General features: G+C 48.3%; 1 protein-coding gene across 1 annotated transcript in view; it reads left to right on the top strand.

Annotated features, from left to right (window-relative positions):
- The first annotated feature begins 10,506 nt into the window (after positions 1-10,506).
- DAB2IP (DAB2 interacting protein) overlaps positions 10,507-14,528 on the top strand; it is a 316,629-nt gene continuing 312,607 nt past the window's right edge. The window contains exon 1 of the mRNA XM_080990828.1: positions 10,507-11,016. Within this exon, the coding sequence (XP_080846954.1) occupies positions 10,974-11,016 (43 nt within the window). The 5' untranslated portion in view covers positions 10,507-10,973. The remainder of the gene's footprint in view (positions 11,017-14,528) is intronic.

Raw genomic sequence — 14,528 nt, 5'->3', positions numbered from 1 at the left:
AGCTGTTCAACTGTGGAATGGTCTCCCTTGGGAGATGGTGGACTCTCCTTCCTTGGAGGTTTTGAAGCAGAGGTTGGATGGCCATCATCATGGATGCTTTAGCTGAGATTCCTGCATTGCAGGGAGTTGGACTAGATGACCCTCAAGGTCCCTTCCAGCTCTACAATTCTATAATTCTTTGAGTCTATGAACATTTGTTTCAGCCTTCCAAAATGTCCTTCCCCACTGCCAGCTGATGTGGCGAACAGTTGTGATATTTTGGTGGTAAATGGAAGGTATAGTGCACATGACCAGAAGAACTCTTTTCTTCATATCAAACTGATCTGACCACACCTGAGTGCTGGGTCCAGTTCTGCGTATCACATTTTAAGAAGGACATTAACAGACTGGAACATGTCCAGGAGAGGAGCACTAGGATGGCAAGATGTCTAGAAACCAAGTCTTAAGAGAAGTAGCTGGAAAAGTTGGATAAGTTTGGCCCAGAGGGAAGAAGATTAAGGGGAGACATGATGAGAGCTGCCTTCAAATTTCTGAAGGGCTGTCTGTCATGCAGAAACTGGAGCAGGCTTGCTGTTTGTTGCTGCAGAGAAATCAGGAGGGAGACTGCAGAGAAGCAGATTTGGGGCTAAACATTAGGGGTTAGAGTTTCTGATGGTAAGGGCTGTATCATAGTGGAGCAGCCTGCCTTTGGAGATGGATGGACTCTCCTTCACTGGAAATATTTAAGTACAGATCCCACATTGAAGATACTTCACTAATCCAGGGGTTGGACTAGATCAGGGGTCAGCAACCTTTTTCAGCTATGGGCCAGTCCACCGTCCCTCAGACCATGTGGTGGGGCGGACTATATTTTTTTTGGGGGGGGGGAATGAATGAATTCCTATGCCCAACAAATAACCCAGAGATGCATTTTAAATAAAAGGACACATTCTACTCATGTAAAAACATGCTGATTCCCGGACCGTCCGCGGGCCAACTTGAGAAGGTGATTGGGCCACATATGGCCCGCAGGCCTTAGGTTGCCTACCCCTGGACTAGATGATGTCTAAGGCCCATCAGATAATTCAACATCCTCCTTCAGATGCAGCTGGAGATCAGACCACATGCAACAGTCAGAGGGCAGCCTTGTGCAAAATGTCATGGAGGGGGGTGTCTTGGTGTGCATTGCTAGGAGGCATTATAAGCGTAGACCAGTGAATCATAAGAATGTAAGAAGAGCCTAAAGGATCAAGCCAATGGTCCATCTAGTCTAGCGTCCTGCTCTCACTGTGGTCAACCAGAAGAAGAAGAAGAAGAAGAAGAAGAAGAAGAAGAAGAAGAAGAAGAAGAGTTTGGATTTGATATCCTGCTTTAGCACTACCCGAAGGAGTCTCAAGGCGGCTAACATTCTCCTTTCCCTTCCTCCCCCACAACAAACACTCTGTGAGGTGAGTGGGGCTGAGAGACTTCAGAGAAGTGTGACTGGCCCAAGGTCACCCAGCAGCCGCATGTGGAGGAGCAGGGAAGCGAACCCAGTTCACCAGATTACAAGTCCACCGCTCTTAACCACTACACCACACTGGCATCCAGATACCAGTGGGAAAGCAGTGTTGGCCTTCAACCTAGATGGCCTTAGAAGAGGGTTAGGGAAATTCATGGAGGAGAGGGCTAGTCCAACCCCTGGATTAGTGAAGTATCTGCAATGCGGGATCTTGCAACAGTTAGAGGGGAGAGTTGCTCTTGTGCTTGGGTCCTATGGGCTTCCCACTGAAGCATCAGGCAGGCCACTGTGAGAACAGGATACTGTACTGAGTGGGCCATTGTCCGGACCCGAAGGCTCCTCTTATGTTTTTATATTCTGAACTGACAAGCAGCACCTGAGCACAAGAGCAATCTTCTCCCCTCCTGCAGTTTTCAGCAAGTGGCATTAGGAAGCATTGCCAGCTCAAACCACGCAGGCAAGCCTTAGCCATTATGGCTAGTCGCCATTGAATGTTGCAGGATGTTCCCCAGCTAAAGAACTATGGCAAGAGAAACTGATGGACTATGCAGAACTGGCAAAATTGACACTCAAATTACGGGACAAGGACAACTGTGACTTTAAAGATGAATGGGAACCTTTTACAAAGTATTTAAAGAAACAAAAAAAGTGAACTGGACTCCTTGGCAGGCTTTGAATAAACACTCACAAACTCTTTATTGATGCTCACAAACACTCACAAACTCTTTATTGATAATAACTAGTCAGATAAATTAAGGATTTATACAATTTTGTAACATGCAGAGATTAGCATCTATAGAGAAACCAGAGATTGGAACTGAGGGAAGTCTGGGGGGGAGGGGAGGGTGGGTTGTTTTATGGGGGGGGAATGGGGGAAAAAACTAAGGATGATATGTTGTAAGCTAATATGTTGTATTTAAATTCCTAATAAAAATATTTTTTTTTTAAAAAAAAGAATGTTGCAGGATGTTAAAGTGAGTAGGAGCAAAGTGCCCTCTGTTATCTCAGAACAGGAACCCAGTCAGACAGGTGAGGTACAAATAATAAAATTATTAATATTAATATTAATATTTCCTTGTCTACTGCCCCGTTCGGTTTTCAACTGTCTGAGAAAATGAAGCATCCGTCGGCACGGATGAAATTCACAGCCTTTCCAGCAGGCCAGTCTGCCCTTGCCTCTTCCTACGCTCAATTGCTAAGCAACACGTGTGAGCAGGTTCTTAGTTTCCTGCAGTCAGGAAGAGGCTGGCCTCTCATATGCAGGACTTAATAGAGCTGCCTTGAAGGCTGGCTGCATCTCCAACCTCCCACACACTTGATTTCACACCCCAAGTACAGCTTAGAGATGGAGATCACTGTATGCCTGTGGCCTGGACCCACCACTGCTGCTGTGGCTGGGTCCTGGAATTACAGCGTGTGGCCAGTCAGAAGTAGGGTGGGTCTTCGGCAGCTTAAATCTAGGGGTTCTCTAAGTGGGACAGCTCCTGGGGTGATGGCTACAGGGTGTCCATCAAGATACATTGAGCCCCTCTCATCAACTGCCATCATGCCTGACCATTGACTATGCTGGCTACAGCTGGAGTCCATCAACAGGCTTTGAAGGCAAGAGCGCTTCCCCCTTTTACAGTAGGACCCCCATCATCTAGTCCTCTGGGGCAGACTGCCTCTGGGTCTGGAAGTTCCTCTGAGCCAGGGTGACTAGCAGCTGTTGAATGTGACTCAAAGCCAGGATAACCATACATTTCTGGATGTGCATTCATGTGGCGTGTTTGACAACTCTACAGCAGACAGCTGCTAGGATGTCAAGGGTGCTCCTCAGCCAAAGGAATGCACATGGCAGATAGTTAACTCCTCATTGTCAAAACTGACACCCCTTCCACCAGCTTATGCAGTGCTTTTTTCTGGGGGGACACAGGGGTGCAAATAATAATAATAAAATTTTATTTATATCCTGCCCTCCCCAGCTGAAGCCAGGCTCAGAGTGGCTAGCAACAATAAAAGTAACACAGCATTCTAAAATCAATTTATTCTAAAATCATTTCAAAATCAAATTAATGGCAACCATTGGGCTAGAGTTCTGTGAGGATTACCAAAGGAGGGGGTCAGACTGTGCCCTGGCCAAAGGCCTGGTGGAACAGCTCTGTCTTGCAGGCCCTGCAGAAAGATGTCTAGTCCCGCAGGGCCCTAGTCTCTTGGGACAGAGTGTTCCACCAGATCGGGGCCACAGCCGGAAAAACCCTGGCTCTGGTTGAGGCCAGGCTAACCTCCCTGTGGCCTGGGACCTCCAATATGTTTTTGTTTGAAGACTGTAAGGTCCTCCGTGGGACATACCAGGAGAGGCGGTCCCGTAGGTACAAGGGTCCTAGGCCGTATAGGGCTTTAAAGGCTTTAAAGGTTAAAACATACCCCTAAACATTCTGTGAATCTAAGTTTGGCCTCACTGAGGGGCAGTATTTCAATATGAGTAGGAAAATGAGAGTACCCCTAAACATTTTTTTCAAAAAAGCAAAAAAGCACTGTCTTCCCCCAAAAAGCCACACACCTGCATGGAAGTTGCCTCTGTTCTTCCCACTTCAATTCTTTCCTGGGGCCCATAGGACGTTGTTTACTCTGCCTATTTGGTAATCTGGCACTGTTGGTGACTACTGGTCACAATGTCTAGGCTTCACCTCTGCTGATGGAAGAAGCATGTACAAGTTGCTGGGAATCGCAAGCAAGGAGAATGGTGTTTGGGGGCATCATCTGGAGCAGGGATGAAGAACCTGTGACCTGCCAGATATTGCAAGATTACAGTGCCAATCATGTCTAACCATTAGCCACGCTGCCTGGAGCAGAGGGGAGTTACATGAGTTACATAGGAAGCTTCCTTGTTCCTACTCAGTTCACCAAGATTTGAGGAGCACCAGGTTGGGGAAGTCTGTGCTAGAACATTTTGGGGCTGAGTAGGGCAGCCTTTTTCTTCTAAAGAGGAAGAGGTCCTGAGTCCAGGTATTGGCAATGACCCCTCATGTTCATATCAGGCTGGGGTTAAGGTGAGACTCCATATCACTTAGCAATCAAACGGGCCAACATGACATTTCCCTGCAGTGCCTGAAGGGGGTGCTGAAGCCTTGATTGCATGCAGCCCTTGACATCCCACTCAAGTTGTATTCCCGTCCTAGACTACTTTGTTTCCAGGGCAAGCTGTGGGTCTCCTCTTGTCAGGCATCTTAATCTACCCATTGGCCATCTTGACACTTTCCCCAACCTACAGATCTGCTCCCACGCTAGCCTGCCACAAAATGGGAACAGCAGTTCTTGAGCTGGAATCCTACATCCAGTCCACTGCTGTATTGCACTGCAGTGGCCCTGAATTCAGTGAAAATGTGTTTTTCCAAGAACCCCTGCTTCCCTCCCTATCTCGTCACCCTTCTTAGTGGGACAAACCCACCCTCCTCCTCCTCCTCCTCCAGCTGATTCCTTTTGAGCTTTTGGCAAAAGCATGCAAAAGTCCTCCCCCCCCCCCCCTCTGGCAGACAGCTCTTTACAGATTCAAAACATTCCCCCACAGCTCTTGAAGAATATATTTAAAAGGAGCTAAGAAATCAGCACAATCATTCTGTTGCAACCATTTCGGAATACAATGAGAGCCGCTGGAGCCTTCCTTTCAAATGCCACCACTGTGATATTCAGTCCATCTGCACAGGTCTTTCCTTCCTCCACAATTAATACCTGCCTTGTTTCAGATAATTTGATAATGTTCATGGGTACTGGATACGCTTCAGTTGCCTCTACCCTGCTAGATCAGACCAATCAAAGGTCCGTCTCATCCATTATTCTGTCTCTAACTGGATCCTCACAAGCAGCGGATGAAGGCGACCCCTTTCTGTTGCTAGTCCTTGTAATCAGCGGTATAGTGCTTTTGAACATGGGAGGTCTGCTTTCCCTCGTGGTGGGGATCCTGCCCTAAATCTGGATAACTACTTTGGCACAGCTGAGGCTGGTGTGCCAACTGCAGCCATTCCTGGAGATGCCAGATCTTGCTACTGTGACACATGCCTTAGTTACATCTCATTTGAACTGCTCCAACATGCTATCTGGGGGGCTGCCTTTGAAGGGTGTTCAGAAATGTCAGCTGGCTCAGAATGCTGCAGCCAGGCTATCGGCCCCCAACATTTTCCCAGTATCTCCTGACAACCTTCTTATTCATCTTCGGGTCTCCGGCCTCCTCCCACGCCCCCCACCTGGCTCCCCTCCCTTCCTCCATGGCTGCTGCTCTCCTCTGCAGCCAGGCTATTGACTGGTGCCAATTAAAACAAGCAAGTGACTCTTAGAATCATAGAATAGAATCATAGAATCATAGAGTTGGAAGAGACCACAAGGGCCATCGAGTCCAACCCCCTGCCAAGCAGGAAACACCATCAGAGCACTCCTGACATATGGTTGTCAAGCCTCTGCTTAAAGACCTCCAAAGAAGGAGATTCCACCACACTCCTTGGCAGCAAATTCCACTGTCGAACAGCTCTTACTGTCAGGAAGTTCTTCCTAATGTTTAGGTGGAATCTTCTTTCTTGTAGTTTGGATCCATTGCTCCGTGTCCACTTCTCTGGAGCAGCAGAAAACAACCTTTCTCCCTCCTCTATGTGACATCCTTTTATATATTTGAACATGGCTATCATATCACCCCTTAACCTCCTCTTCTCCAGGCTAAACATGCCCAGCTCCCTTAGCCGTTCCTCATAAGGCATCGTTTCCAGGCCTTTGACCATTTTGGTTGCCCTCCTCTGGACACGTTCCAGTTTGTCAGTGTCCTTCTTGAACTGTGGTGCCCAGAACTGGACGCAGTACTCCAGGTGAGGTCTGACCAGAGCAGAATACAGTGGCACTATTACTTCCCTTGATCTAGATGCTATACTCCTATTGATGCAGCCCAGAATTGCATTGGCTTTTTTAGCTGCCGCGTCACACTGTTGGCTCATGTCAAGTTTGTGGTCAACCAAGACTCCTAGATCCTTTTCACATGTACTGCTCTCAAGCCAGGTGTCACCCATCTTGTATTTGTGCCTCTCATTTTTTTTGCCCAAGTGCAATACTTTACATTTCTCCCTGTTAAAATTCATCTTGTTTGTTTTTGCCCAGTTCTCTAATCTGTCAAGGTCGTTTTGAAGTGTGATCCTGTCCTCTGGGGTGTTAGCCACCCCTCCCAGTTTGGTGTCATCTGCAAATTTGATCAGGATGCCCTTGAGTCCATCAGCCAAGTCGTTGATAAAGATGTTGAATAAGACCGGGCCCAAGACAGAACCCTGTGGCACCCCACTAGTCACTCTTCTCCAGGATGAAGAGGAACCATTGATGAGCACCCTTTGGGTTCGGTCAGTCAGCCAGTTACAAATCCACTGAGTGGTAGCGTAGTCAAGACCGCATTTTACCAGCTTCTTTACAAGAATATCATGGGGCACCTTGTCAAATGCCTTGCTGAAATCAAGGTAGGCTACATCCACTGCGTTCCCTTCATCTACCAGGCTTGTAATTCTGTCAAAAAACGAGATCAGGTTAGTCTGACACGACTTATTTTTCAGAAATCCATGCTGACTATTGGTGATCACAGCATTCCTTTCTAGGTGCTCACAGACTGTTTGCTTAATGATCTGCTCCAGAATCTTCCCTGGTATTGATGTCAGACTGACTGGGCGGTAATTATTTGGGTCCTCTCTTTTCCCCTTTTTGAAAATAGGGACAACATTTGCCCTCCTCCAGTCTGCCGGGACTTCGCCTGTTCTCCAGGAATTCTCAAAGATGACTGCCAGTGGTTCTGAGATCACATCTGCCAGTTCTTTTAATACTCTTGGATGCAGTTCATCTGGCCCTGGAGACTTGAATACATCTAAACTAGCCAAGTATTCTTGTACTATCTCCTTAGTTATTCTGGGCTGTGTTTCCTTTGCTGAATCATTTGCTTCAAATTCTTCAGGTCGGGCATTGTTTTCTTTATCGGAGAAGACTGAGGCAAAGAAGGCATTGAGGAGTTCAGCCCTTTCTGTGTCCCCTGTTTGCATTTCACCATCTTCTCCTCTGAGTGACCCCACTGTTTCTTTGTTCTTCCTTTTGCTACAAACATACCCATAAAAGCCTTTTTTGTTGCTTTTAACCTCTCTAGCAAGCCTGAGTTCATTCTGTGCTTTTGTGTCACAACAGCTTCCTTGGTGGCAGGTCCATTTCCAGGCATAATTCAAAGTGCTGGTTAAGGTCCACAAAGTCCCAGACACAGCTCAGAACCAGCTGACCTGGAAGATGGTCCTCTCCCATGTGAGCCTGCCAGCTTAAGAGATACAGGAGAGATACATCTTTCTGTCCCACCATCACCCAAAGCCCAACTGGTGGGACTTTCAGTGAGGGCCTTCTCAGTTCATGCATATGTGCTTGGGTCCTGTTTGCAGGTTTCCCATTGAGGCATTTGGATATTCAAAGTGAGGACAGCATGCCGGGCTGGAGAGGCCATTGGCCTGATCCAGCAGGACTCTTATTGGCCACAAACTTGGATGGCTTTAAAAGAGAATTTAGACAAAACCATGGAGAGAAAGGCTTATCAATGCCTACTACCAACAATGACTATATACTATGTCTCTATAATTGGAGTTTCCCATGTACTGCAAGAAGATCAAACCTGCCCAATCTGAAGGAAATCAGCCCTGAGTGCTCACTGGAAGGACAGATCCTGAAGCTGAGGCTCCAATACTTTGGCCACCTCAGGAGAACAAAAGACTCCCTGGAAAAGACCCTGATGTTGGGAAAGATGGAGGGCACAAGGAGAAGGGGACGACAGAGGACGAGATGGTGGGACAGTGTTCTCAAAGCTACCAGCATGAGTTTGACCAAACTGTGGGAGGCAGTGGAAGACAGGAGGGCCTGGCGTGCTCTGGTCCAGGGAGTCACGGAGAGTCGGACACGACTAAATGACTAAACAAGAACAATGATTGGAGGCAATATATGCTTCTGAGTACCAGTTGCTGGGGGATGCAGGTGGCGCTGTGGGTTAAACCACAGAGCCTAGGACTTGCTAATCAGAAGGTCGGTGGTTCAAATCCCCACGACGCGGTGAGCTCCCGTTGCTCGGTCCCTGATCCTGCCAACCTAGCAGTTCAAAAGCACGTCAGAGTGCAAGTAGATAAATAGGTACCACTCCAGCGGGAAGGTAAATGGCATTTCCGTGCACTGCTCTGGTTTGCCAGAAGCGGCTTGGTCATGCTGGTCACATGACCCGGAAGCTGTACGCCAGCTCCCCAGAGTCGGTCACGACTGGACCTAATGGTCAGGGGTCCCTTTACCTTCACCTTTTTACCAGTTGCTAGGAAAAGCTGCAGGAGGGGAGATTGCTCATGTGAATGGCACCTCTTTGTGGGTTTCCCATTGGGGCATCTGCTTGGCCACTGTGCGCTTGACCACTAACCTGACCCAGCAGCCTTTTCTTAAGTTCTTAAGGCCAGAACGGCAGCCTAGAAATTTGCCTCTCTCCTTCTCCCGCCCTCCCTCTCCTTCCCTCCCTCTCTCTCTGAGTGCTGGCTGCAATTGTGGTACAGTCACCGTAGTTTCATGCCACCCCCCTTTCCCCATGCAGTGCTTGTGAACTTCTCCGACTCTCCATCATTTGTCCGCCCACCACTGCCATTGGCGCTGTGGCTGGAAATGCCAATCTGCCTGCAACCCCCCCCCCCCTTTTACAGTCCTGGAATGTTTGGCTGATTCATTCAAATCAGGGCCTGTGCATGTACAATTATGATATGGACAAGCTCTCTCTTCCTGGCTTCCTTGTCAGTCTCCTGGCCAAATGTTTGCAGGGTTGACACCCCCCCAGCCAAATGCGCAACCTTCCCTGTCTCTGGGTCATGCCTGGGGGGTGCCCTCCCTGCTTTCCTACCCATTTGCCTCCCTCTGCCCAAACATAATGGCCAGCCCCTGCAGGATTTCAATGCAAAAGGTGTGTCAGGGAGATTCCATTTTAGCTTGCTGGATCTATCCACCAAAGGAGGGGAAGTCAGCAGCGGGGCAACTCGCCATGCAAGGAGAAACCTGCACTCCCCAAATTCCCTCTGGGACATGCCCCTCCCCCCAAAAACCTACCATATGGAATTTCCTGCCACATGAATGTGGTTGTAGTAGCATCTGGCTCCAATGGCTCTTCCCTGCATTTGTGGGAGAAATCAGTGGTGTTTGTGGGCATTCCATAGCTGACACTTTCCCCTCAGAGCAGTTTGTTTGCAACCGGACCTCAATGGCGGGGTAGGGGGTGGTTAGGTGAGTGGATGCAACTACTGCTCGGGGGCTCAGTTGAATCACAGTGCTAATCCCTCTATGGTCTGTTCAGTAGGCTTGACAGGGCAAGGGCAAGAAATTATTCCTGCATCCTTTTAGGCAACCCCCCTACCTCCTCCCACCCCCACTGCAGCCTCTAGATTCCTCAGCAGCTCTGTTAAGGGCAAATGACAACAGTGCAGCTCCTGGCAGGAGCTCTGCTGCTCTTGGAGCCCATGCAAACCCGCCAGCAGCAGCAGAGGCTTGCCAAAAGGAGGTAAATATAGGACAAGGCACTGCAGCAAGGAAGGTGCAGCTGGTGCCCTAATGCAGAGTCACTCAAGTCCATGCCTGCCAGGATCTGATTTTATTTTACTTTATTGGGGGGGAAGACCCCTCTCTGGCCAACAAGGGACTCAAATGCAGCCAGGGTGTATGAGGATGCTCAGAAAGTAAGCCAGCCATGATCAGGAGAGAGACGTCTGTGGGCCTTCCTGGGGTTCAGTCAATTCTGTATTTCCTGAGATGTTTGGGGTGGGTTTTCCTTCCCCTTCCTAAGCGTTGATTCTTCCTGCCGACTCTCTCTCTCCCTTTCCCTCTCCTTCTCCGTCTCTCTCTCCCCCCCCCCCGCTCTTTCTCCCTCCCTCCTTCCTCCCCAAGGAACACACCACTTTATATCTGTTATTATTATAGCAGCCCTTTGCGTTATGCAACAGTGTGGCTTGGAGGCTGGTCTTCTCTCTTTCCACCCCCCCCCCCGCAACCTTACCGCTTGCAAGGAGCTCTTTCTTCATCCTCCTCTGCCAACCTCGTGTCCCCCCACCGCACACCTCCCCCCCCCCCCACCTCCGCACGGCTTCTGAACTTTCGTCCGAGAGAGCTGGCGATTTCGGGAGAGGAGCCGAGAGTTTGAAAGGCTCGCGCGCAGTGGGGGGAGAAAGAGCGGTATGCCTTTTGCTCGAGATGTTGGAGAAAGACCCGCGAGCCGCGAGGGTCAGCCGGCGAATTGGGAAGCCGGCCAGGCCGTGTCACACCAAGGGAGGCGCCTTCCGATGTCCCCTTTTGGATGTGGCGCTAGCTCGTCAGGCAGGTGAATTGGTTTGAGCAGCAGCTGGGATTCGCTTTTCCTGCTCCTCCTCCCCCTCCAAGTTTTCCTCTTAAGATAACCTTTCCTCTCGCCTCGCTGCATGGAGACACGGCGCGGTGGGAGCTTCTCCCGGAAGTAATGGATCCCAACAACCCGTCGGACCAAGAGGACGACTCTCGGGGTAAGGAGCCACCGGAGGGGACTTTTTTTTTTTAAGTAACTTTTCAGGTGCGACCTGTCCTATTCTAGTCCTGGGCTGGGATCAGTTTGTGCCTCCGTAAAAGGAATAGGTGGCACCAAAAGTGCAAAAAGGGATAAGAATTTGGGAGGCAGCTGGCTGGATTTGGTTTCGGAATGTGCAGGCTTCCGGGCTTCACCAGCTTCTTCTTCAGGAAGTGCTGCCCTGGACTCCTTTGGGATATACATTCAACAAACAGCAAGTGAACAAAAGTTCATACGCACAGAAGCATTTCATTCCCAGCTCAAAGTTTTGGGTTGCTTGCTTTCCTCTGGTGCTGAAGGTGGTTCTGGCTCTGGTCGGTTTTGTAATTCGGAAAGAAGCTGAGTTAAGGCAGAGGTTGTGGACGTTCTGGGAGCCTTCCTGGGAGGGATAAAAATATGATCTTGTGGCATCATAGAATTGTAGAGTTGGAAAAGGCCATGAAGGTCATCTTGTCCAATCCCCTGCAATGTAGGAATCTTTGGCCCAACGTGGAGTTCGAACACACAACTGTGAGATAAAGAGTCCCATGAGCTACCATCAGGAACAAAGTGACTGGTTTCTGCCCAGAGCTGACAACCTGATCTCTGTTCTTGCAAGCTGGCAAACGTTATATATCCAGGATGCTGATGTGTATATAATGATATATAATGATTCTACAAGAGAGCATCATGTGAGAGTCGGGACTTCTTGAGCTCTTCCCTCCTCCTTTCTCTTAAAAATTAAGTTTCTAGACCTCATGGCACTGTGCTTGGATATGGGTGGGTGACAGCTCCTGAAATGCCTAAAACTGCACTGGGGGCCCCTAGGCTGCCAGCTTCCCCCAGGACTCTCTGTCTGGCCCTTGGAATTCTCCCCACACCTGTCTGTGGCCCTCCTTGCCCCCTCCTCATGCATTTTTGCCTGGCTGGAATGTGGAATAATACTCCTTGCTTGTCTGGATGGAGAATAGAGAGAGGGCTGTGCATGTGAGTGTATAAAACAGCCTAAGGTACGAAGGCAAAATTAATGCCTGTTGTTCTGCCAACTTTTTACGTCTGCTCCAGCCCGCAAACTGGCATGTGGCCCCAGGAAGGTCCCAGAACAGAATGTGGACCTCAGGTTAAAAAGGATTCCCCATGTCTGCTCTTATGCTAGAAAGACAGCTGGAAGAGATTCCAAGATGTGGGGGACAGGATTTAATGTCCCATGACTAGCAAAAGTTGAATAAATTACACAATTGTCTTAATTTGCATAATTTATGCAAGTTGCAGAATTTAGCAATTTTTTTGGCAGAGAACATGGATTGTCTGGAGGCAGAATATTAATATGGTATGGTTGTGTGGGGTCCCCCACCATGGAGTAAATACATGATTTCTGTTTAAATTTCTGATGGATTGTCAGAAGTGGGGAGGAGACCAGCAGATTCGTACTGTGTTGCTATTGGTAGTTATTTGGTGAGGTGTGAATATTTTGTAAGCTGTGCAGAGCTTTTATGGGAATCATAGAATTTAGAGTGGGAAGGGACCCAAGGGTCATCTAGTCCAGCCCACTGCAATGTAGGAATCTCAGCTCAATCATCCATGACAGATGGCCACCCAAGCTCTACTTAAAAACCTCCAAGGAGACCATTCCACAGTTGAACAGCTCTTACTGTCAGAAAGTTCTTCCTGATTTCTAGCTGGAATCTGTTTTCTTGTAACTTGAAGCCCTTGGTTCAGGTCCTACCCTTCAGAGCAGGAGGAAACAAGCACGCTCCCTCTTCCATCTGAGAGCCCTTGAGATATTTGAAGATGGCTATGATATCTCCTCTCAAGCTCCTCTTTTCCAGGCTAAACCTACCCAGCTCCTTCAACTGTTCCTCATAAGGCTTGGCTTCTAGATCCTTGATCATCTTATGTGCATTATGTGCCCTCCATTGCACACCTTCCAGCTTGCCAACATCCATCCTAAATTGTGCTGCCCAGAATTAGACACACTATTCCAGGTGTGGTCTGACCAAGGCAGAATAGAGTAGTACAGTACTCTTATTTCCCTTGATATGGACACTATACTTCTGTTGATGCAGCCTAGAAAAGCATTAGTTTTTTTGCTGCTGCATCACACTGTTAAGTTTGTGGTCCACCAAGACCCCTAGATCCTTTTCTCATGTACTGCTAGTAAGCCACGTTTTCCCCATTCTATATTTGTGCAGGTGGTTCTTCCTGCCTACGTTCAGAACCTTACATTTGTCCCTACTGTAAAGCATTTTGTTAGCTTGGACCCAGTCCTCCAATTCCTTCATCCAAGTCATTTATAAAGATGTCAGACAGCAATGGGCCCAGGACAGAACCCTCCAGCACCCCACGTCACTTTTCCCCAGGGTGACGAGGAACCATTATTGAGAACTCTTTGGGTTCGGTCAGTCAACCAGCTAAAAATCCACCTCATTCAACCCACATTTTGCCAGCTTCCTTGCAAGAATATCATGGGAGACCTTGTCAAATGCTTTACTGAAATCAAGATGGACTATGTCAACAGCGTTCCTCTGATCCACCAAGTGGCAATCATAAAGAAAAGTCTTCCTTATTGCCCTTTCCATGGATTGGTTGGAATGGCTGGAAAAATGCTGGGAGCTGCCTGATACCAGATCTGATTCTTTGCCCAACTCTCTTAGCTCCAGGACCTGGGAGATCTTTCCCATCACTTGATCAAAACTAACAAAACAAATTTCAACAGGGACTAATGTACGCTTAGGTACAAAGCCCTACTGGCTATGAAAAAAAAGGCAGTTTGAACAAAACTCCTGGTCCGTTACTTAATGCTTCGCTAAATAATGACGTTAAACACTTAGGTAGGAATAGCTGAATGCACAAATACAGGATGGGGGCACCTTGCTTGATAGCAGTACTTGTGAAAAGGATCTAGGGGGCTTAGGAGATCACAGGCTTAGCATGCGTCTACAGTGTGATGCAGCAGCAAAAAAATCTAATGTAGTTCTAGGTTGCATCAACTGAAGTCTAGTGTCCTAATCAAGGGAAGTAATCATATCACTCTCTTCTGCCTATACCTGGAATACTGTGTCTACTTCTGGACATTACAGTTTAAGGATATTGATAAGCTGGACCATGTGCAGAGGAGTGAGAGGTCAGGATGATCAAGGGTCTGGAAACCAAGCCTAATGAAGAGCAGTTGAGGGGTAAGTTTAGCCTGGAGAGAGAAGACTGAGAGGGGATAGGATTTGTTGTTGTTGTTGTTGTTGTTGTTGTTGTTTAGTCATTTAGTCGTGTCCAACTCTTCATGACCCCATGGACCAGAGCATGCCAGGCACTCCTGTCTTCCACTGCCTCCTTCAGTTTGGTCAAACTCATGCTGGTAGCTTCGCGAACACTGTCCAACCATCTCGTCCTCTGTTGTCCCCTTCTCCTGGTGCCCTCCATCTTTCCCAGCGTCAGGGTCTTTTCCAGGGAGTCTTGTCTTCTCATGAGGTGGCCAAAGTACTGGAGCCTCAGCTT

The sequence above is a fragment of the Podarcis pityusensis genome (genome assembly GCF_964106645.2).
Source record: "Podarcis pityusensis genome assembly, chromosome: Z".
Classification (NCBI taxonomy): Eukaryota; Metazoa; Chordata; class Lepidosauria; order Squamata; family Lacertidae; genus Podarcis; species Podarcis pityusensis.
This window is presented reverse-complemented; position numbering and strand designations above follow the sequence as displayed.